General features: G+C 35.9%; 1 protein-coding gene across 2 annotated transcripts in view; it reads left to right on the top strand.

Annotated features, from left to right (window-relative positions):
- Positions 1-932: 932 nt before the first annotated feature.
- The window catches only part of NSUN6 (NOP2/Sun RNA methyltransferase 6), a 37449-nt gene continuing 13163 nt past the window's right edge, over positions 933-25218 (top strand). The window contains exons 1-7 of one of the 2 annotated variants that reach the window (XM_063100619.1): positions 933-1230; positions 4131-4286; positions 8268-8344; positions 11022-11131; positions 12429-12582; positions 16352-16433; positions 24201-24320. In XM_063100619.1, the coding sequence (XP_062956689.1) occupies positions 1156-1230; positions 4131-4286; positions 8268-8344; positions 11022-11131; positions 12429-12582; positions 16352-16433; positions 24201-24320 (774 nt within the window). In that variant the 5' untranslated portion in view covers positions 933-1155. Of the gene's footprint in view, positions 1231-4130; positions 4287-8264; positions 8345-11021; positions 11132-12428; positions 12583-16351; positions 16434-24200; positions 24321-25218 lie in introns of both variants that reach the window. The other variant, XM_063100617.1, reaches the window with a different exon arrangement.

The following is a 25218-nucleotide window of genomic DNA, read 5'->3' as shown; positions in this document are numbered from 1 at the left end:
GACCAAAAAAAGATTATGCCAAGGGTCTCCCAAGCTCTAAAGTATATGTCAATTACGATACACGTAGCAGTTAGCCTTATAACTAATTGTAAATATTATCCGTGGATTTTAAGTTTTATCTGAACATTCAAAGATTTTTTGTTGTTGCTGCTCACGGCTGGCTGGGACAAGAGTGAACACTGTACCTTGCAACACCACGCTCTAACCAACAGAGCAACCGGTCAGCCCTGAAGGATATTAACACACCATTAAACCAACAGTTCAAAAGTATGAATAGTGTTGTTTATTCACAACTGGAGTCAGATCTGCATGTCCCAGACAGGTGATTTCATGAAATCGAAGGATGGCTGATTCATCATAATAAACTCTAGCCTCATCTTCTACTTCGAGGCCACCCAGCAGAACACTAATAGGGCACCTCCCCTTATTCAGGCCAGCAATGTTCTCTACTCAACCCATGCCGTTTCCCCCAATTTCCACCGCAGCCACTACTCCGCTCCCAGGAGATAGGTCTGTTTGCGCGCCCGCCTTACCACACCAATCTACTTAAACAACCCCTTGCCCTCAAGCCCCGCCCTAAAAGTAAGCACTGCCCACTGGGCTCGAAAACACCGGAGTCGTGAAGCGGCGGCGATTTGCGGCTGCGTATTAGGGAAGCGGAAAGGGAGGGTTGGGCTGCAGGCGCAGGAAATGACGCAAACCGGAAGCGCCGTTTCGCTGAGAAGCTGGGGGCGCGGGTTTGGAAATTGGGATGTAAGATTGAAAGCGATAGAGCGAGTACCAACCTGGTTACCGGGTCTGTGTCCAGTTCACCACGGATACAGTCACTAAGCCCCCCGTTTTATTTTTAGTTCTCTCTGCAACGTGAGTGGTATTGCTTCAGTGATTTCTGTGAGCATCTCCAGAGGACCAGAGACGAGTGTGGTGGAGGCGAGGAAGCTGCTTCTAATCTGGCTCAGCTGGATAAGTGTGGACGTTCCTCTGCATTTCTGAATGTAACTTGGCGTGATCAGCGCGACTTCCCAGGGTACCTGGTGGCCCCGGCACTTTGTGGGTGGCTATTCGTTGTCAAGACACTGCTCATTATAATTCGGAAAAAGAAAAACCAACGTTTTCCAGCATTTCTCTTGGAGGGAAAACTAAACAGCAAGAAAAATGTCTGTTTTCCCTAAGATATCTTTAAGACCAGAGGTTGAAAACTATCTTAAAAAAGGCTTTATGAATAAGGAGGTAGGTCAGATAAAGATGTTAGGTGATGTTTGTAAAAGTGCAAATATTTTTCCCACTCTAGAGGAATAGAAAAAGTCTAAAGGGAAATCTTTACAGCCATCCTATCTTACTAGTCGTCTATCCGAATATATATAAAAAGAGTACCAATGTCTGTCTACGGGTATTGATGCTTACTGAGATAAGAGGTGAATAAAATATACGTTTTAACACAGGAATGGTAGAGAAGGGAAAAACCGACATGTGCTTCTCAGTAGTCATAGCACTGAAGGCGTTACAAGGATTAGCAAGATCCTTGTCCTCAAGTACTCAAATAAAAGATACACCGGTACTCATAGAGCGCTTGCTCTGTCATTCAGGTGAATGGATACTATAATTTGTGAAAGCCTCTTAAATGCTATCAGTTGTGCTAGGTGATTTGCAAACTTTTGCATTTTAATCTCCACAATCTTTTTGGTAGAAGTTTGTTCCCATTTTATTTTACTTTATTTATTTGGTGGCCTGCTGGTTTGGGTATTCAAGCCCTTCCTTTTGGTGTTACAACCCCGACCTCTAACCACAGACCTAAACGTCCAGTCCTGTTCCTATTTTAAGAGGTGAGAAAACAGGGTTTGAGGAATCGTGTAACTGACCCAAATTGACATGGCTGTCAAGTAACTTCTGAAATCTGAAGCAGAGAACTCGGGCATAATGAAAAATGATATAGATGTAGAATCTCAAGACCTTGATTTGTGTTCCAGTACTTTGAATAACTGACATTGCCTAACCTTGATTTCCTCTTCTATGAAAATTGAGAATGGTTAGAAATACTTTACATGGTTGTTTTAGGGTATTAAACAAATGAAAGCAGTTGGTGTAATTTTGGCACATAATCCTCAAAAAATGTTTATTCTCTATGATTGCAAACGCTACGTTCTGTTACACTTTACCATGCTGCTGTTACCAAACTCAGGTCAGGCTGCCTGCCTTCTCAAGAAGGAAAGAAAAAAAGATTCAGAAGTCAGATGGGTGGTGTTTAGGAAAGCAGATGTATTCAGCTGAAGGAGGTGGTAGGCTATCCCGTCTCAAAGACTTAGATTGACTGACTGAGGGGGTTTTAAAGGTGGCAGGGGAGGTGTTGAGGGAATGAAACGTGGAAGTGAAAACAAAACTAGGAGAGAAGGAGACATGAACTATGAGAGGTCCATGTTTAAGTCAGGTACAAGGTCTCTCCAAGGCCTCATCTGGTTTCTGTTCTCATCTTCACTGTTATCTCAGGACTTGGCAGGATTTTGATTTGCTCCGGAGTAGAACAAACTCTTTCGCATAGTTTCGCTTCGCAGAGTTCTGGTTGACTTGGCTGGTGCCCAAGGTCAGCTTCCAGTCATTTGGCTTTGATCACTTCTCAAAACTCTACAAGTCTCAAAGAAAGAACCGTTAGCTTTGCAAAGTACTGATTAACTTTTCAGCCTTATTTTCCTATTTAGCAAGCAAAATAAAAAAGTCAGGGGGTGGGAAGAAAGAGTGGAGAGAAAAAAACTGTCCTTTTTAAAATTAGCCTTCCTCCCCTGCAGCCCAGGTGGTTTTAGGTCCCAGCATGGCTTCAGTCCTGCTCACTCCAACACTGCCTGTAGGCTTTGATTTTTCCAAATCTTTGGTTTTCTAGTCAAAGCAACTTAAATGTTACTTTTTTTTTTTTTTTTTTTAACTTACATTAAAGTAAGTTTTGGCTTACATTCCGGGACAGCTGCATCTGGCATGGGCCTCAGGCTGCTTCAATTCATGGTGGAAAGCAGTAGGCAGCCAACGAGTACAAGCAAATCACATGGTGAGAGGAAGCAAGAGAGACCTCATTTTTAAATATGTTATTGAAGCCATGACTTTTAGATTTGATTTCTACATTTTATTTCTAAAGATTATGTTAAGGGACTAGGACTGTGTGGAAAGAGAAAATAGCTTCTGTTGATTTCAAGGGACTTAAAATATAAGGCACATACTAGAGAAGTAGAAGCATTGAGAAATTTTTTTCCCAGCAGTCTTTAAAATGGTGAACATTGTTTAATAAAAGAAGATCCAAAATTTTTTTTGACACCTCTGCCTCAAACCCACCAACTACAGGATTTTACAAAAACAAAAGCCATCCCTTTATAGAAAGTATCAGAGGGAAAGGAATATTCAGTTTTAATAAAACTAAACCTTGAGAAAGTACAAATACCTGAAGACTGGGTAAGAGGCTTACAGGTGGTGTATGAAGATTCTGTGAGGTAGGGTATAGTCAAAAATGACAAAAAAGGGGGAATATGTGCCTTGAAAAGCATTAGTTAATTTTAAGGGAACTTGGTTGTTTGAGTCTTTATACCTTCATTTCTGACAGGTATCTTTGCTACCCGTCTTTTTGGGGCGATATCTATTTGTTACATTTAATGATACCGTATTAAAAAGCTGATGTCCTGGGGGATCTTTGGATGACAGTGAGTATATCAATGTTACTTATTCTAAGAATATTGGTGTTTTAAAAGGCTGCTAACCAATATGCTCAAGGATACGACGTTAGCAAGTAAATAGCTCTGTAGAAGTGATGTAACAATGCATTATAAGTAGAATGAAATCCTGAATTTATGTGAATAAATGTAGCAGATATTAATGTTTTCAAAATGATAATTATGCTTTGATGTTGAGGTGGTGTTTTTCTAAGCCCTTTACATCCAGCATTTTAAGTGTTTATTACTGCAGTTAAACTGAAGAATGCTGTGAAGTATTACCATTCCCTTAGTGTTAACACATAAGCAGTATGGCAAAATGAAATGGAACTGAATTGCTAAAATATGTTTCATTAGATGGAACAAATGTATAAGCATATTCTGCTGAATATTTTTATTCTTATAATGAAATTTAAACTTATTAACTTATTTTCTTCTTTTTAGGTTGTATCTGCTTTGGGTAAACAAGAAGCAGAAAGGAAGTTTGAAACTCTGTTAAATCGCCTGTCACACCCTCCATCATTCACAACAGTCAGAGTGAATACACATTTAGCCTCAGTACAACATGTGAAAAATCTGTTATTTGATGAACTTCAGAAGGTCTGTGCAAATTTTCGTCATTTTGTACATAATTACATTTTTAACAATCTATGTTATGTTGCTCCCCATTAAAATCCTATGAATGATGTAATGCTATTCCAATTTTACAGATAAGGAAACTGAGGATCATGAAGCTAAATTGTCAAGGTTATAGTAAGCGGTAATGCTAGAACTTGAACCTAGCACTTCTGATTCTGAATTTATTTTTATATATTTTTATTTTTTTCAAAAGATGACCGGTAAGGGGATCTTAACCCTTGACTTGGTGTTGTCAGCACCACGCTCTCCGAAGTGAGCTAACTGGTCATCCCTATATAGGGATCTGAACCCTTCCTTGGCCTTGGTGTTATCAGCACCACACGCTCACAAGTGGGCCATGGGGCTGGCCCTTGAATTTATTTTTAGTGACAGGTAGGACACTAAAGCCGTCTGGGCCTCAGTAGCTTCATCATGAAAATACCTGCGAAAAGGTCTGTTCTAACCCTAAAATTATGTGACTTTGTAATAAGGAGCATATTAATCAGGAGGACAGATTGTATAGGTGAAATGACCCCAGAAGAGGGAAGTACCTACTGAGTACCTGTAGGATTATATTTTTAAATGACATAAAAACTAGATGTTGGAGTACCTAATCTTTAATAGAACCAGGAAATCAGAACAATATAAAAAAATGTATTTTTAAAATAAAACAAGACATTTATTGTCCAACCAATAAAATAGCTTTGGCATAATGTTCTTCTTGTAAGTAAAAACAATATCGTAAGATGGCATTTTATGAGTTCCAAGCAGAAAAATATTTGAGTTATCTTGTTTATATTGTATTATGTTTTTGCTTTCAAAACCTTTGCATTTTGTGTTTCATACACTGTACACTTAAATTTGCCTCTAAAGAAATGTAAGATGGAGGAAAACAGATGCTTGAGGAGGTACCTCATAAATTGCATGTTGTAATTATCAAATCTCTTACAACAAGTAAGTGGTGGATGTCAGCATTCTCTCTAAATTATATCTAAATTAAAAGCAGGAGGAAAGAATGATTAAAGGGCTTCCATTTGTGTATCATAGGCTGTGTTATCAGTTTACTCTAGATGTAACATTTAGAAATTTTAAGAGAATTATAAGGGGTATTGATTCATTTATCCCTTTTTCTTTAATTTCATTAAATTTATGGAGTGTTTGTCATACTCCCCTTAAGAATAATTCTATAATTATCAAGTTGCAAGTAGATGACCATGTTATAGGAAGAACCAGCTATGGTATCTAGTGTGTAAGATCAAAACTTAGTGTAATAATTAAATAGGACTTGGAGAAAAATTAATCTGCTTTTTACTTATAATCTCATTGAGAGTGATGACATTAGGCATAAATATATAAGCAGTTGCCTAAGCAACTATAATGATTTTTACATAGATATGTATGTGTGTTTTCAGATAGTACAAAGGAAACTGTTCTGAGATCATCAGAGGTGTCCAACTCAGGCAGATCCAGATTGTTTTCTTTTCTAGCATATTACTCCTAGAACCTGCATATTCTGTTATCCCAGTCTGATAGTTATACATATTCTCATGGGCTAGGATCTAGGATAGGGCAAACAGGATCAGTCTGGGCTTTGAGTTCCTTTCCTTAAAGATGGAGATTGGACAGGGAAGCTTGGGTAATAGGCACTAGATATGAAACTCGTTGTAGAGCAGTACCTAATTCTAGCAAGAAAGAGGACTTGGAGGAGGCTTTATACTATAAACTTTCCACATTGCAAAGCTCACGTGTGTCCTAAAGAGGTGTCCCAAATGGTATAATATAAAAGGTGCTTTGTCCCCAGATTTCTCTGGGCCATATATTGAAAATAATAATTGAAAATTTCATTTGGCCTGTGAGGATGTGGAGAAACAGAAACCTTCATACAGCGCAGGTGGGAATGTAAAATGGTATGACCTCAAAACAATTTGGTAGTCTCTTAAAAAACGAAACATAAACTTACTATATAGCCCAGCAATTTCATTCCTTGGTATCTTCCCCAAAGAACTGAAAACATAAATCCACACAAATTCTTAAACATGAATGTTCATAGTAGCATTATTCATAATAGCCAAAAGGGGGAAGCTATCCAAGTGTCCATCAGCTACTGGATTGATAAGCAAAATGTGATATATTCATACAGTGGAATACTGTTCAGCAGTAAAAGTAATGAACCACTGATATATGCTACAACATGGATTAACTTCAAAACATCATTAAGCAAAAGAAGCCAGATGTAGATACCTTGTATTGTATTATTACATTTACGTGAAATGTCCAGAAAAGTCAAATTTATAGAGAAAGAAGGATTAATGGTTGCCTGGGAATGGGAATTGACTGCAAATGGGCATGACGGTTCTTTTTGGGTTGATGGAAATTGTCTAAAACTGGATTGTGGTTATGATTACACAGTTCTTTAATTAACCAAAATCATTGAATTGTGCATTTTAAATGAGTAGATTTTATGGTATGTAAATTATACCTCAGTAAGGCTGTTACAAAAAGAATATAGGACAGAAACAAACAGAAAAGGAAGCTGGTGATATGCTCAGTTTGGGGGAAAAAAAGTTTGTGTTATGAGAATTATGCACATGTGTGGTTTTATGAAACTTTTATTTCTGTATTATTTTAACATGCACCTGTTAGAAAAGGAGAGAAGAAAATCCTTGGCTTGAGAACAATTGATCTCTATGTGAAATATTTTTATAGAATAAAGCAAATTGTACTTATAGAACAAAACAAAAAGAAAGGACAAAATTCATTGTCTTTCTTCTCCTCTTTGGAAAGATCTGCTTTCTGTAGTCAATACCGTAGGGCATCCAAAACAATGAGAGAGTGGTCTCATCAAATGAAAAGGAGTTTACCCTACAGATAGCTTATTAGCTGTCTGTTGGATATGGTCACAACCTGAAATATCTTTGTCTGGAAGAAGCAGAAGTCCAGAGAGCTGTTGACTTGGTAGAAATGTAGTTACAGTTCTAAAATATGGGCAGTTTTTTTCTTTTTCCTTATCTACCTAAAAATAAGTAGATTTTAGAAGTTTTCTCTAGATAGCGTATGGATACTATACAGTACAAATTTGTATCATCGTTATTGCTCTTTCATGTGGTATGTGAAAATGAGTTGATAAATCTGGCCTACATGGAAGAGGCTTGGTCTCAGATATTTTCATGTTGCCCTCTGACAGAGTATACAGTCCCTGTTATTCAGTCCACTATGCAGCTACTCTTTATTCTGCTGCATAGGATGCTCAGTCATCTTCTGTCTGCAACAGTGGTACACTGGTTCATATTTAACAACCCACTTTCTGGGAAAAATAATGATGATTTGTGGTGTTCACTAATTTCCATAGTGTAAAAACTCCCACAGTGGTTAATTTCAAGCTACCAGCGTGACCTCAGAAAAAGTAAGAGGTGCACACAATGGCTCTCCCATGCCTGTGTGAGCTGCCTGCAGCACCTATATCACTGGCCCTGTACCTATTTCCATCTGACAGCCAAGTACGATAGAGGATGATGGAAATTCTGAACCTTTGCCAAAAGAATTTATTTCCCTCTCCAAAACTAACATGGCTTCCAGTGTTGATAATGTCTAATAGTATTTAGTTATCTCAGTCTTTAATGTCTTACTCAGAAGATTTTCTAAATGAGTACTATATGTAATTCTGTATTGGATCTTTATTTTCAAAGTAAGTCACTTAAGTTGAACATAGTTTGTGTTTATAAAGCCAAACAGTATGCAAAATTGAGTCATAAAGAAGTCAGGACACGTCAGAATTAAATTATAGAGAAAACAATGTAGTTTTGAGGTCTTTTTTGATTTTTACAGTATTTCATGGAATAAAGTGAAAGTGCCCCAAACTAAGCTTCATGCTCTGGTAGATAATGGTAATGAAAAGCTCCATAAATTGAAATATATTAAATATATTATTGCTTTATAATCATATGTGTTTATTTTTAACAGCAGTTTAATGGATTAAGTGTTCCTATTCTTCAACATCCAGATCTTCAGGATATCTTACTTATTCCGGTTATTGGACCCAGGTTTGTTACTATTTTATTTTCAAACTATATTCTTCTGAATAAAAATTTGTCACAAGGATTTTTTTTACTGCTTGGTGATAAAACTAAGTTGCTCCATTGTTAGCAAGTTTATATTGATAAACAGGAATTCACAAATTCATAAATACAGACATCATATACTATTATGGAAAATATTACTGGTAAAAGAAGACTGGTAATGGGCCCAAACATCTTGAGAATAATACATTTTAGGTCCATTTAGTGTGGTGATCATTTTTTTCACTTTCTGAGAGGCTTCATTTCGTTTGTTTACTTGTATTTCTTATGAGATTCCAGTGCTAAATTAAAACTTCTTTTTGAACTACAACAAAAATACAAAGCATCATATTTCCTCCTTTCACCACTGATGTTGTGTTTATAAAATTTTATTCATAAATCAATGAGTACATAAAATTCCTATGTGCCAGGCATTGTTCTACTTATATATGTATTTGGAAGTCATGTTCTTAAAAGTTGAAAAATAGGCTTTTATATTATAATGGAGTTCTATTTGTAAGGAGCATTTAAAAATCACTAATTATGGTGTAAAATGTTTTTAATCTAAGGGTTATAATAAGTATAAAAATACCCATTTTTTCAAAGCTTTAAGGTAATTTATTGGTCAACAATAGAGTAATGGTTTAATAAATTATGATTTACCCATGCATGATATGACCTTTAATGTGGGAAAATTATATGTACCAATAAGAGAAGATATTCATGATCAGTTGTTAAGTATCAAAAGCAAATTGCTGTACTTAGGATAATTACAATTTTTTGCAATTAAAAAATATAACTTCATGTTTATGTGTATTTATTTACATATAGAAAAAAGTCTGGAAGCTATAACATATCCAACTATTAACATTGGTTAACTCTGAGGAGGTAGGATTGGGAGAAAGGGTAAAAGGAGATTTTCACTTGTAACATTTTTCTTTCATTTTTTACTGTAAGTATGATTTTTGCAATTTAAAAGTTGATTTTGTAGGCTTCTCATTCTATTCAGCTTTTTTAAGGTGAAATTTACATACAGTGGAATGGGGATATCTTCAATGTATAGTTTGCTGAATTTTGCCGGCTGTGTATAACTGTGTAACTAAGACCCATACCAATCAAGATATATGAGGGTACTTCAACAAGTTTGTGGAAAAATAAAATTAGAAGATAATACAGATCTTTCCATGAACTGGAGTACCCTCATAGAGCATTCCCATCACCCCAGAAAATTCTCTTGTACTCTGCTACCCTACCAGGAAACCACTGTTTCCTTCATGTCTTACTTTTTAACCAATCAGCTACTATAGTAGATCACAATCAGAGGTCTTTTGACATATGCAAGATTGCAGTTGTTTGGGTTCAAAATTTGGCCATATCAAATTCTGTTAAATATCCTTTTCTTATTCTTTAGTTTTATTTAGTTTTTACAAAGAATTAAATTTTTCTTCTTTATAAAAGTAAGACAAATTTCTAAAAAAATTAAAATTGTGTATAAATATAAAAGTAATCATCCGTTATGTCTTCCATCCCAACTCCCAATTCTGTTTCTCTGAGCATTGTATTTGAATTCTTCTAGACAGTCTCTGTCCTCACATCTGCACACCCACATGCATGTGTGCATTTTTAGAAAATAATTAGGAAAGACTATGTATAATGTTCTGCATTTTGCTTTTCTGTTTATTTAGAATAGGTAGCCACTGGAGGTCTTGGAACGTATCTCCTTTGGATAAAGGGGACTAATGTATAGAAAATAATTAGAATTTAATCATCCAAATATTTCAGAAGAACTAAAATGGCCAGTATTGGCAAGAATGAAAGAATGAGAATCTCTCATATACTATTGAAACATTTACCAGTAAAACTTTTAGAAGGTAATCTTGGGGAAATGAGCCTCTTTAAGAAGTAGGCACAGAATGAGCAATGAAAATGTGTGGGAACAGAAACAAATAATATATAGCAGAGAAGTTTAGTGAGGTTTGATGATTTGGAGATCATGGAAAGAAAATGGGACACACTTAATTTCCCCAGCATCGAGTTGTGACAACACATTTAAGATGTTGCCAACCAGGGAAACTCAGTGCTCAGGGTTGTTACTCCGGGCTCACATCAGCACCTCCTGATCTTTGAAAAACCCTTCCCTGAGTGTTAGAAGTGATACCCAGTAATGAATGGAGTATGAGAAATGGGAAAAGACTCAAAAAGTTTGGGGAGCAAAGGAAGGGAAAAAAACTTGTCTTCATTTGTCTATCTAGTTTAAAATATTCATAATTTACAATGCAACAACTTTCCACTTAAGAAATGTTTTTAATTCCTTGTGTGTTTTTCTGTTTTAATCTCTGAAGATAGGGAAAGTCTATTCTTCTGCTGATGCTATTATGAAATAGTAATGCTTATTAAGTGATTAAGCAATTTCTTGTGCCACTTTATTGCCTTCCACCAGATGGACCTCTTTTGACTTTTTTTCTCAAGTTTTCATCTTCTTTTTGTTAAACTATTTCCTCCATATCTGTCTCTCTTTTTTCAGCTTTCTCTTTCTCATTTATTTAGACTTTCTGATTTGTCAAAACTAAAGAGGTTATTTATGTACAATTTAGATTGAAACACTGGAAAAGTTGGCAGGCATTGGAAGTGTAGTACTTTTAAATTTCTCTTTTATCCCTAGGAATAATATAAGAAAACAACAGTGTGAAGTCATTGTTGGCGCCCAGTGTGGCAATGCAGTGTTAAGAGGAGCCCATGTCTATGTTCCAGGAATTGTGTCAGCTTCAAAATGTAAGTGTATGGTTTAGGTTTCTCTTTAAAGATTCTCTAAAATTTATGTGCATTATGAAATGGAATATTTATTAAATTATCACTCAGATATATTTCAAATGTACCCATGTGAGATATTTTCCAAGCTTTGCATTTATTCTAGGCAGTGAGGATGTTATCTGGTAAGGACTAACAAATTAGGCATCCGTATAAGGTGTTCTGCCTATCCTTTTCTTTCCTTATAAGGATGTATGGGATGTTTGTTTAGGGGATCATTACTGATAAATAGATTGTAAGATGTCAGTATAATTCTGTTTTGTATTCTTGACTGTGTTGCCCTCAGGCTGCTGTCATGTCATTTGTGAGGGTAACATCCAGAACCTGGAATCTGAACATGGGGATGAAACTCAGTGTTCTTAATGTACTCACCCGGTTGACAGCATATTGCATATGATTAGTAAGTTAGTCACTGTGGTTCAGTGGTGTCTTATTAGCCTTGAAATCATTGCAGACTTATTTGGTCTCTGGGTTTCAGTTATCTTGTCCATGAAGTAAATAATTTGATCTGCAGAATTTGGCAAACTGTGCTGACCAAGTCTGGCCCATGCCTAGTTTTGTATGGCCCATAAGCTAAGAATGGTTTTTTCACTAAGAATGGTTTTTCCATTTTTAAAATGTAAAAACAAATACAAGGAAGAATATGTCATAAAAACCTTATATGGCTACAAGGCCTAAAATATTTATGTTGACCCCTGATCTATATGCTTAAGTCCTTCTAGCTCTAGTTAATAGGCTACTCACTACTATTGTCAGGTAATAGGCTTAACAAATTATAAGAGGTCTTCAAATGTTTTTTGGAAGTTGAATACAATTTCCCATTATTAATATCACTGGAATTTTTTTACTGAAAATAATTTCATGAAATGTCTACAAAAACTAGATTTAATCAAGCATATAAATCAACTCTGTACACTACAGTTTAAAGGTATTCTAAGTACGTTAGTTTTTGGAAAATAATTTATACAGAAGATGTCCTTCCTTCTCTTCTCAGCTAAATATTTCCATTTGAGATAGGATGTTTTGAAGACTATTCTATTTTTTTTGTCATGGAATAATTTTTCAATTAGATTTATTTTTAGGAATTATTTAATAGTCAAAAGTCAGATTTTCTATTAAGGATTATATTGAGATAATAAACCAGTTTGAACTGCTTCATGTCTGCTATTGATGCCCCTAGAGATTCACAGTGTAGCTTAAAGAATTTTCAGTATTCTGCCTAAGAAGAGATCTGTATAATCTGATTTTCTTCTTTCTCTAGTTATGAAAGCAGGAGATGCTATTTCCATATATTCTGATATTAAAGGAAAGTGTAAGAAAGGAGCCAAAGAATTCAACGGAGCAAAAGTATTTCTTGGAAATGGGATTTCTGAACTGAGCCGCAAAGAAATCTTCAACGGGCTACCTCAACTGAAGTATGTCATCAAGACTTATGGGAAATAAGCATCTTGTTTTGGTTCAAAGAAAAAAACAGTGTAAAATGTGTCTAGTTGAATTATATAAATAATTTTTTCTTGGTATATATTCAACTAGAAAAAATTTGTTTAACCTATATTTCTATGATTTTTGGAAAAAGTGCTTTTAAGTCAAAAAGGGCAAATGGTCAGATTTAAGAGCCCAAGTAAGCAATCACACTGTAATTATCAAATAATTTTATTTGTCCTTTTGAATTTTCTTGATTTGAAAATTTTTGTGTCTTTGAAAAACAATGCTCATCTTGAGAAAGAATGAATTAGATGACCTATCCAGATCTTTTTTAACATTCTGATTTTGTGAAAGAAGAGTCTATGATTTCAGTATGTTAAAAATTTTAAAAATTAAATTAAAATTTCCTCAGAAAGCCAGCACTCACATGAATATTTATGTGCAAAAATAAATGTTTGGGTTTGTTCAAACCAAACTAAAATATATTTAGGTCTAAATCATCTCTGGTTTCTAGTGTACCTAAATAAATTTAATGCATCCAGGCTATTATTTCACTTAGTTTTCTCAGCCTGTTTTAGAAGTTCTGTGGACAGCTTCATTACTCCAAAGTTGACAGCTAACATAGACATGCTAAAAGCGGTGAATTTATCCATCTAGAACTAGGCCATGTCCCAGATGCCTGGAACAGTGTTTCATGTTGCAGCAATTTGAGTTTATAGCTGAAATGAATTCTTCTGAAGAAACAGACTATTTGATTCCTAATCTGGACAGTAGAACTTTCCAAATGACTAAGAACAAAGATTTTTATTCTCCATAGAAGGATTTATGACTATGAAGATTATGTATATATCTGCTCTGTTTATCTTTGAGTCAGTAATATGGAATTGAAATTTTGACTGCCTCCTTTAGTTAATTGTTAGTGGTATACTCTTCATTCTCTTATTCGATGTGGTAGTTTCAGTTACTGTGCTGAAAAATTTTTTTGGAAGTGTTCTGGATGTTTTGTTGATGGGAATAGAAGACAGCCATCTTTTAAAACAGTTGATTTTGAAACTCAATTCATTTACCCTGTTGTGATTTCAGTCTCTGCCTATGTGAGACGAAGCACATTTCCATAACATGGAAATGCTGCAAGTACACCCTTCCCTTATTTATATTCTTTAAAAATTTTAGAATCAACTCTACTCACTATACATTTATTATTCAGTTAGTGAATTGGGACCCTTTGGTTTCTTGAATTCCAGGTGGGTTGAATCATTCATAGACTCATGGAGGTAGATTAACTTACAAACAAGATTATATGTGATCTTATATTTTGCATTATTATGTGGAGATACCTAGTTACAAAAATAGTTTTAATCGAAACATATATAATCCCATACCATACAATAATTGGCTTAAATTTTTCTTTATGTTATTTTTAGTTAAATACTCTACTTGCATAGGTGGACTCACATGGTCAGGAGATAGTTAAAGGGGGCAGGAACTCAAAGCACTAGGTAGGAACTCGATTAGAAAGGCAGGTGTGTACATTTTAAAGTTTCATTATTTTTCAGAGGACTGGAGTCCTGGAAGTTAGAAAGTCATTTAAATTATGAAGGGATGATCAGGCCATGAAATTCAAGATGTTCAATAATGGGCCTAAACTCTGGTAGGAGGTGAGGTGTTGATTGAGGTTAAGAGCACCAGCTATCTCAACAAAGGACTGACTTTTAAAATTACTTATGTATTGTGGGGGGAGGGGGCGGCAGCTGGCCAGGACGGGGGATCTGATTCCTTGACCTTGATGTTATCAGCACCACACTCTGCTTAGTGAGCTAACCGACCAGGCTTCAAAGGGATGTCCCCAATGTTTATCGCAACACTCTTTACTAAGAGTTGCTTAGAGTTTACTAAGAGTTGCTAAGAGTTGGAACCAGCCCAAATGTCCATCATCAGATGAGTGGATATGGAAAATGTGGTATATCTACACAATGGAATACTACTCAGCTATAAAGATGAAATACTGCCATTTGCAACGACATGGATGGACCTAGAGAGAATTATATTAAGTGAAACAAGTCAGGCACAGAAAGAGAAATATATCACATGTTCTCACTTATTTGTGGGAGCTAAAAATAAATACACAAAAAAACGGGGGGGGGGGGGGGGGGGGGGACACGACATAACAATTAGAGTTCCTTGAAATTGATAGGACAAGCATACAGAAAGGACATTGTTGGGAGGGAGGGGGGAGAGGAAGGAGGGATGGAGGTTTTGGCAATTGGCCACAATAATCAACCATATTGTATATTGACAAAATAAAAAAAAACAAAGGGATGACTTTTGAATATGGGGCACTGACATTTCAGAAGGTTCCTGTGTTTATTTCCTGCTCAGGGGCAGAAACCATTTGACTGGGAAGTGAGTACAGTGGTTTGATTTAATCCTGACTAGAGCAAGGACTCAGTCTTAACTGATTAAAAGTGTGGATTCAGAGATTTCAAGTGGTAAAAAATGAGTGAGGCAGTAAAGGGGATGGGAAAAGGAAGAAAAGGAGTCAACATTTCTTGTACGCTGAAGGCTGTTAGAACTGAGGGGAGTTCATGGTCATACCACTGCACTGACAGTCCCCAGATATCTGCAGAAGTTATTTCACTTTACAGGCCAACATTAAGTGGGATACAAACCATTCATGTAGATGTTTCTCTGCCAAGATCAACTCAAACTATCTATGAAATTGTCTACGTACTGTTTCTTGTTTTTTTTTTTTTGGTGGCTGGCTGGTATGGGGATCCAAACCCTTAACCTTAGTGTTACCAGCACCACACTCTCCCAAGTGAACTTACCAGCCAGCCCTACCATGCTGTTTCTGAGGCCTGTATCCTTGTTCTTTCTACTTTGTCTCTCTTCTTTGCTTGTACCCTTATACCTGGTTTAAATCCTGATTCTTATCCTTGACTTTGTAATTAGACTGTACTCTTTTCTGTGCCTGTCTAATCCTTAGAACACTGCTTTGATTTATTCTTTTTCTTGCTCCCTCTGGTTTGGCCTGATATCTCAGGCCATGCATGCTTGGCTAGCTCCAACAGTGTTTGTGTGTTCTCTCTCCCCTTTGATAGTCTCTGAAAATCTCTCTCAAATTTCGATGCTTGTGTTTATGAATCACTCTGCACTTTGCCATCCTGGGTCCTGGCCCTTCCTGCTCTGGTCAGTTTCACTGCCACTCATAAAATGGGACAGAGGTGGAAAAGGTCATCTTGGGATTCTGTCAGTACCAGGCAATTATTCTATAAAAAACGAGAGAAGAGCAGTATGGTGCGTTTGTCATTGCTCAGCATCAGCATGATTCTAAATATTTTTCCATTTTTCATGAAAGTACCTAGCAGAGTTCCTTGCAGGCTGAGTCATTCACAAAATGTTTGTTGAATGGAAAGGCTAATAACAGTGATCATAAATCTGTTACCAGAAAGATTAGCGTGAATCAGTAAAGAGTCAGGTGTTCTTTGCTTATTAGTCTGTTCAGATCTCTAAAGAAACTCATTTGTGCCTAAATAAAAAGTTTGGTAACTTTATCCGTCTTAGTTTTGATGGCCTCCTACTCTACTACAGGTACAAATTCAAAAACAATTCACAGGGCTGTTCTATTTTGGTGTTGAAAAAGCAAGTTTTAAAAAGGCAGAGTATCTTATTTTTGACATACTTGAGTATGTTCCTAGAAATGTAGTTTGTACAGACTGTGTAATTTATAAGACTAATGTTAGCTTTCCTGTTTTTCAGAGGTATAGGTATAAGAATGACAGAACCAGTATATCTCAGCCCGTCATTTGACAATGTACTGCCCAGTTACCTATTTTTACAGGTAAGTATTTATAAACGTAAAATATTTAGTGACATTGAAACTTGTATCAGTGAATTATTTGTAATCTAAGGTCTTTTGTTTTTTTGGTTTTTACTTCTATTAACATTTTTTTGTCTATTTATATATATATTCTGATTTACCTTTGGGTAAGAAGTAAGATGAAATATAAGCATCTTTCTTTTTCTCAATTGAACTACTTTTTCTCTCCTTTATGCAAAGGCGATTTAATAATTTATTAAAATTACTGCTTTCCATCTCAGAATATTAATCCCTAAATACATGCATTTGATATACATATTTATTGATATAAATATTCCATTTGTAACTTTGAGTAAGATTCATATGGTTTACTACTATCCTATTTTTGTTAGGTAGTTATCAGTTGCTATGATATGACAAATGATTTGTTTTGCCTTGCCCAGTTGTACTTTCATGTACATTAATTCATTTGATTTGTTACAATCTGCTGGGTAGGTGGTGGTATTATTATTATTTTTCCCACTATATGGTGAAGATATTGAAGACCAGATTTGTTAGGGTTCTTGCAGGGTTACACTACTAGTAATTGGTAGTATCTGAACTCAAACCCAGGTCCAGATGCCATGTGCTTTCTTCTCTGTCTGGTATTTAACCAGAAGACATTTTATAAATCCAAAGATTATTTCTGGTGTGAACAAACAGAAAAGCAGATTTATGTTTATTATCATCTAATGACACATCATTAGTGATGATGTAGCACATTAGGGCATATAACCTAATGTATTATTACTTATAAATTATTTTGTTTGCTTTGTTTTAGTTTTTTTGATTGTTGTTGTATTAGTCTGTTTCTGTTGCTTATAACAAAATACCTGAAACTGGGTAATTTATAAAGAAAAGAAGCTTATTTCTTACAGTTTTGGAGGCTGGGAAGTCCACGGACAAGGAGGTGCATCTGGTGAGGGCCTCCTTCTTGGTGGGAACTCTACAGAATCCTGTGGTGACCAGGGTAGCACGTCGCAAGAGTGGGCTGAGGAAGTCATCAGAACCATGCCCATTACTCTGTGAATGGATCAGTTCATTCACAAGGGCACTGTCCTCAAAATCTAATCACCTATTAAAGGCCCCACCTTTCAAATACCCTAGTTGGATTTCCCAGCCTCTTACCCACTATTACAATGGGCATCACCTTTGTACTGTGTGAACTTGTGGGGGACACATTTAATCCATTTGCAAACACTTGTGAACATTTGACAACATAGCCCTGAAACATTGCTAGAGATATCTGCACTCCTTCACATTGGTTAACAGCTAATACGATATTATTTTTTCCTTTTTTTTGACAGTAAAGGCCTAGGTAGTTTTGACTTTGGAAAAGAGAGGGAATCTATACAATGCAAATTTGTTTTTTACATTTCTTGCTACCTATAGCTGATTCTCCCCTTCTAACCTTAAAATTAGCTTAATGATGACTTTATGAAATATAAATTGTGAGTCATTTTGTTATTCATAATATCCAAAGAGCACCAGGAAGCCGTATTCTTTGTCACCTAATAGCAAGGGACATGACACTTTACTGCTGGAGTAAAGCTTTTGTTTCTGGGCCGGCCCAGTGGCTCACTCGGGAGAGTGTGGTGCTGATAACACCAAGGCCATGGGTTCGGATCCCATACAGGGATGGCCGGTTAGCTCACTGAGTGAGCATGGTGTTGACAACACCAAGTCAAGGGTTAAGATGCCCTTACCAGTCATCTTTTTTTTAAAAAAAGAAAGCTTTTGTTTCTGAGGGTGGAGTTTAACCTTTTCATTTCCCTAAAAAACACAGTGGAAGCTGTTTTACTTTATGTAATCTATCTTGATGACCATTGATCAGCCAGTGAAATTTATTAAAAATGATAATGGTAATAGCAGCTAACAATTATTGAGTGCTCATTGCATTCCATATACTATGCTGAGTGTAATATGTACATTATTTCATTTACTTACAAACCTCCAATTTCATAATAAGGAAATGGAGGCTTAGAGAAGTAAAGTGCATAGCACATAGTAGGCACTCAGTAATTTTTCAGTGAGTAAATGAGTGCCAGATAGAAATCAACAAAGCCAAAATTTGAGCCCAGTTTTTCCCCCTAATGTCCTTTTTCTGTTTTAAGATCCACTCCAGGATCCCACAGTGCATTTAATTATTATGTCTCCTTAGTCTCTTCTGGTCTATGATAGTGGCTGAGTCTTTTCTTATTTTTTTAAGACCTTGACAATTTTGAGACTAAGTTATTTTGTAGAATGTAGACTTAGGTTTGTCTAATGCTTTTTCTCTTGGTTGGACAGGAGTTACTGGGTTTGGGGGAAGAATACCAGGAGGGGAAGTGCCCTTATCATATCGGGGGGTGCATGATATCCCTCTGGAGATTTTGATTCAGTAGGTCTGGGATAGGCATTGGGAATCTGCATTTTGTTTGTATATTTTGAACTTCACAAGGATATTGTGATATATACCAAGGTTTGGGAACCCATGCAAGGAAAAGTCAGCCTTTAGATTTTTTCCTAAGATAATAATCAAATAATTTTTTAATATTTATTATGTTCCAGGCACCACACTTAGCGCTTTTCAGGCACTTTGTAATTTAATCCTGTTTCTTTCATTTAATTCATTATACTGAATTCTCTCTTATTGTCTATTATCCACTTTTATTTCTTCTCATCTTGCCCATGTAAGCTCTTTCCCTTTTGTCTTAAGTTGTCTTACAGAATTGTTCTAGTTTGGAAAATAACATTTTCTCTGATGTGATTCCGTCATTGCTATAGGCTGAGTATACTCTTATTGAATCCATGTCATATAAGAAAACTTGCCAGAATCCTTCCATTATATTATATTTCTTACTCTTTCAGTTATTGCTGTAGGATGCTTTCCATGTGTGGAACAACAGTTCACATGCAGAGCCTGAGGGTGTTACATCTGGGGTCACACCATGTCCGTGTGTCCCTCATTGGTGATATTCATTTTGATCACCCTGTTGAGATGTCATTGATTTCTCCACAAAACATATAATTATGTTTTTCCCCCTTGCAACTATAAATCAGTCTATGGGGAGACATTTTAAAAATCATCCAAATATAGGGCCGGCCTGTGGCTCACTCGGGAGAGTGCGGTGCTGATAACACCAAGGCCATGGGTTCGGATCCTATATAGGGATGGCTGGTTCGCTCAAGGCTGAGTGTGGTGCTGACAACACCAAATCATCCAAATATTCTACTTCTCATTAAAATTTCCCCTTACGTGTAGTATACATTGGTGATTTTTGCCTGAGCTAGTCATTTCTGTTACAAAATGACTTTCCAACTTCAGCATATCCTTTGTATTTGCCAGCCAGCTCTTGGCATTTTAATGTGAGAGCCCTCCCTTCTTCCCTGTTTATTTACTTATGTGTTTATTAATAGTGTACACTCACAAATTTCTGTTTTTAAATATTTTGTAATTCATTACTGTATTTAATTACTTCGGTGATCAAATCGTCCCAGATTTGGCCTTTAGGAGCCCATTCCCAATTTCATTTTAATCCACGTAGTATAGGACAATTTTCCTAGACTTTAATGTACGACTATAATAAAAATCTTGGGGAGTTAGTTAAAATGCAGATTCTGATTCATATGTCTGGGGTGGGTCCTGAGATTCTGTATTTCTAATAAGCTCCCAGGAGATTTGGATGCCCATGATTTGAGGGCCACATTTTGAGTAACAAGACAGTGTGCAGATCTGAGAAGTAAGAGCTTCGTTTTCTAAAAGTGAAGACTATCCCTTTCTGTTTCTTATCTTACTATTATGTTACTGGACTTTTTGCATGATAGAACTAATGTATATAAATGTGCATTATGTAAACATACTTAGATACTTGAAATATAAAAATGTAGGTAGGATAGCTTTGTAAACATGGAGGTTTCTTCTGTCTTACCCATTATCTGTCACCTGTAAGAGCCAACAGGTCTGATGCTTTTACGTTTTGTGTAATTAGTGCTCAGCTGTTTCTTTGGCAGTAACTTGCCTGCAGTTCCAACTGTAGTTTATTAAATATAAAGGAAGAATTTAATCTTACTGTTGTAATAAAAGGGGCATGCATGCAGGTCAGGAATGCTACTGTTGCACCTCTATCAATATGTAAGTTCTGTGAGAGGAAAGAACTTAATTATTTTCTTAACTCCAATGCATAGATCAATGTTTGGTACATAGTAAGCACTCACTACGTTCTGCAGAGTAAATGAATAAAACCATCCTTCTACTGTTTTGATTCTGAACTTTAAAAGAGGTTGTGTATTTGGTCAATGGATGTTTGCTTATTAGAGTCTGATAATAGCTTGACGAGCCCCATACATAGCTTTGACTTCCCACTTTAAGCTACTTCCTTGTTGAGATGGAATTATATGTAAGAATAATTGGTAGTTTTAGAAAAATGCCCAAAGGCAAATGCATTCATAACTGATAAACCCCCAACCCCTTCTGACTCTGAAAAGACCCAGTAGCCAAAAAGAGAACAGATTTCCCTGGGAGTAGGCAAGAGATTTGGACTGCACCAAGGGCTGCCGGGCTGCCTTGTGAGTGTGCAGTTCCACCATAGCCTGGAAGGAGGAGTAACCTGGTTTCACCATACCACATTCCCCCAACAACTTGATGAGTTTATTTCCTTTTACAAATGAAGAAACCAGGGCTGCTAATCCAACTGTTTTTGCAAATAGGTCTTCCCTCACCCCAGGCCCCAAAACTCATCTAGCAGTAATACGGTGGACCTAGAGTCTAGAAACCTGTTTCTTGTTCCCAGTTCTGCTAATAACTGTTGTGCCAATACCGTGGACCTAGAGTCTAGAGACCTGTTTCTTGTTCCCAGTTCTGCTAATAACTGTTGTGCCTTAGACCAGCCACTTAACTCCTCTGCTCCTCATTTTTTCTCATTAGAAAGTAAATAGAAATTACTCCTGTCCCATCTCAGTAAGGAGCTTGGTGGATAAATGGGGCTGTACGTACATCGAAACTCTCAGCTTCTTGGAACAAAGTTTCTGCTGAAATCAAGGTGTTATTCTTGTTTGTTATTCTGGTTTGCTACTTTTCTACAGTTTCTGCCGTTTGAAATTTGGGCCAATAGAGAAATCTGTGATGCTGTTTCACTTTGAACTTAGAATTTTGTCTTCCTAGGTATTTTTCAAAGTATCTTTAAAAATATGAAAGAAAACATGCCCAAATCATGAACTGAATCTTCATGCAAGATAACATTCTTTATCTTTCTTCAGTAATCTATGCCAGCTTTTGTTTTTTAAAGTTTTGTGTTGTGCTAGGCTCTTTGAATATATTATCTCAGGCCTGCACTAGCTTATAAAGTAACCGGGTACCTTGTGAAGACAAGGTAGTTCATGAGGTGACTGGCTAAAGAAGTTACACCTTGAAGAAATCATATCCAGTAGGCACAAGAGGTTGGCAGCTAGTAGCCTTTTTCCATTCCATGTGATTACTCAAGTTATTGTACAGAACAGGTTTAATTATATACTTTCTGTTGGGAAAAGTTTCTGAGAATTTTTTATTTTTTTATTTTTTGATGCCTTTTGCCTTGCTTTTCTCTGGAAAACCATTATCTCCCCAAATCTATACCATTTGTTGTGCCTAAAAGCTAATGCAAAAGCTTCATATTAGATAGTGTTTTTTGTTGTTGTTGTTGTTGGAGGGGCGGTGGCAGTGGACACGGTAAACATGGTAAGGGGCTAGTGATAACAGATTATTCTTGATTTTAGTACCTGAAATTACCCAAAGATACACTTTATGAAGTTAATCTGAGTGTTGCCCAGTCATTAAAATTACAAGTGTACAGTAGGTTTTTCAAAAAAAAAAAAATCAAAAAGGAAACTTTTAAATTGTTTATGCAATCCACAGAATTAAAATAAAAATTTTAGATACCTTCCGCATTTGAAGTAATCATCAGATAACAGTTTAACAGTTAAATACTTACAGCACTGCTTTCAAAGTTATATTCTAGGTTAACTGGAAGAAAAAATGGTGCCTGAAACTTAATCTTCTAATTGCCTGGTTTCTTTTAAACAATTGATTTAAGAGCCAGGTGAGGTTGGACAATCTAGAGAGCATTAAATAACTACTACTGCCTGAGCCCTACCACCTGAAATGGTTTTGATATGTCTGAGTGGGGCCTGGGTCAGGACCTTCAAAAGCTTTCCCAGGTGATTCTCATGTGCAGCTAAGGTTACGAATCACTGTATTCTAGCTGTGGTGTACATCTGGATGCGCATGAGAACCATCTGGGGGGATTTTAAAACACTGATGCCCTATTGCTAGAAAGTCTCATTTATCTATTCTGTATGAGAACCAGACTTTTTTTTTTCCTCAGCTCACCAGGTGATTCTATTTTGTATCCAGGATTGAGAAATACTGTAGAAGGTAGTTAATTGTTTTAAGAAAAGTCTTGTTATTTGAATATTTAATGAAGCCTCTTTACACGGACTTCAGAAGATGTGTGACTGGAAGATGCTTTATGTATTACTTATGTTTGGTTGGAAATTTATGTAACCTTTGGCCAATCCATTGATGGTTATCATTATTAGGAGTGAAGCCTAACCAGCTGTCTCTAGATACAGAATCACCAAGTCTTTAGCAGCCATATACTTGTTTCAGTGTTTTCATATTGGAGTTCAATTTTTAAGTATTTTTGGAATAAGTTAGGCCCTGTTGAGATAAACTATTTGTAATAGGTTAAGCCATTTTTGGTGTTTAGTGTTGAAGGACAGCTCTTAAGGTGCCTAAATTATTTGCATTGATTTTAATGCTTTTTTAATATACACAAGGGGAAAACTTGCTCTCTTGTAACTCCTTTCTCACCACTGTTTTTCTCTTTTGAAGTGGTGATCTTGGATTCACCTGAGAACATTGCAACCTTCTCAGAGTTCTTGAGGACTTACTAATGGATGTAATGTTCAGTGTTTTGGTGAGAATGGATTGTAGTCTTTAAGCTTTAAAAATAAATAACTCCATGCTTGTTAACCTCTACTTTTGTTTTCTTGCTAAGGAATTTAAAAAATGAGTTATTTTGAGATTCTATTCCATCTAATTCAAGGATGACTGTCATCCCGTATAACAGTCCTTATTTAATTAATATTAATAACAAATTAATGATTTAATATAACTTACTGCTATAGATGAGGTATGTTTGGGTTGTGTAATCTCATAATTTATTTTGACGCCAGTCAGAAATAGCCAGGATTTTTTTACATTTTATTTTTTTCTTACTGACATGTGGTGGTGATAGGGAGATAGGGACCCAAACATGCCCGTTAGGTGGCATTAGCAGCATAAAACAAGGACTTTTTAAATGTGAGTTAGATGATGAGACACCCAAAATTGCAAAATTATGTACCTTTTTTGGAAAAAGATCTAGAACATTTTCATATTTTTAGAGCTCTCTGGCTTCCAAAATATTGAGAATCACTGGAATTTTAAAAAGACAATACGATTTTATTTATTTATTTTTTTTGCTGATACCCAGAAAACACTGATATCAAGGAAGAAACTCCAAATTAACTAGAAAATGCATCCTGTGTGTTCATGGGGTGGGGGTAAGGCATATGTAATCATGGGATACTCTAGGAAATTGGGAATTTCCTGACATTAGTATATTTACAAAGACTGGTAGACTTGAGGATATTTTACTGGATATTCTCTAAAGGTTTGTTTACATTCTCTGTTTCTAATTAAAATTGCTTTAGAATCATTGGTAATAAATTGCATTTTTTCACTTATAGAATTTGCCATCTGCTGTAGTAACTCATGTTCTGAATCCTCAGCCTGGAGAGAAGATTCTAGATTTGTGTGCAGCGCCTGGAGGCAAAACAACACACATTGCAGTGCTAATGCATGATCAGGTGAGACTGTCTTCACAGTAAAACTGCTCTCAACATATTATATGTTTCCGTGGTAAAGAGAAAACTATATGAAACTTATAAAACATACAGATATTTATAATCTGATTTATTTCAGATTCAGCCAAAGACTGTTCAATTACGTCAGTCACCAAAAATTAAGTTCAGTAGACAATTATGATTTGTGAAGACTGTCTCAACTTTCTTGAATACCCAATTTGCTAATACAATTATAGAATTCTTCCCTCATAAAATTAAGTTTAAATATTTAAGAGATCTTTTCTTGTTTTTAATTGTAAGATTTTTGCACTTGCTTAAACTATTAAATTCTGCCACTAAAAATTAGTTTGACAGTACATTCTCAAAGTGTTGAAATATATGTATATGTTGATATATATTCACACACATTGATATACAACACACTAATAAACATATATACACACATATATGGGGGGGTGTTTATCTTAAGAGTCATATAAACCTAAACATCTGGCTTAATTATAAAGCCTACTTTACCACAAAATAAGAGTAAGTCTGTCTTTAGATGAGTTTAGCTCAGATTTTACTGCTCTTTGTTATGTACATATATTTGCCAAAGTTGTTTCTTTTATTATGCACTGGTTTTATTTGTGGTCAAAACTCATTGTGGCCTTGTAACCATTCTATTCAATTGAAGAAGGATGTGGCAGGTTCATGCCACCTTGCCTGTTTATTTCAAATTCTGTAAAACTAAATGTTTGCTAAAATCCTTACACATGCTAGTATCTTCACCGATAGTAGGTTCCTTGATTTAGAGTCAGATTTTGATTTATTGATTGACTGATCAACTATTTATTTAGTACTTACTATGTGCCAGGTACTGGGAACTGAACCTCAGTGACCAAAATTTCCATCTTTATGG

The sequence above is a fragment of the Cynocephalus volans genome, chromosome 6, assembly GCF_027409185.1.
Source record: "Cynocephalus volans isolate mCynVol1 chromosome 6, mCynVol1.pri, whole genome shotgun sequence".
Classification (NCBI taxonomy): Eukaryota; Metazoa; Chordata; class Mammalia; order Dermoptera; family Cynocephalidae; genus Cynocephalus; species Cynocephalus volans.
The sequence above is the reverse complement of the archived record's forward strand: the minus strand, read 5'-3'. Positions and strand labels throughout refer to the sequence as shown.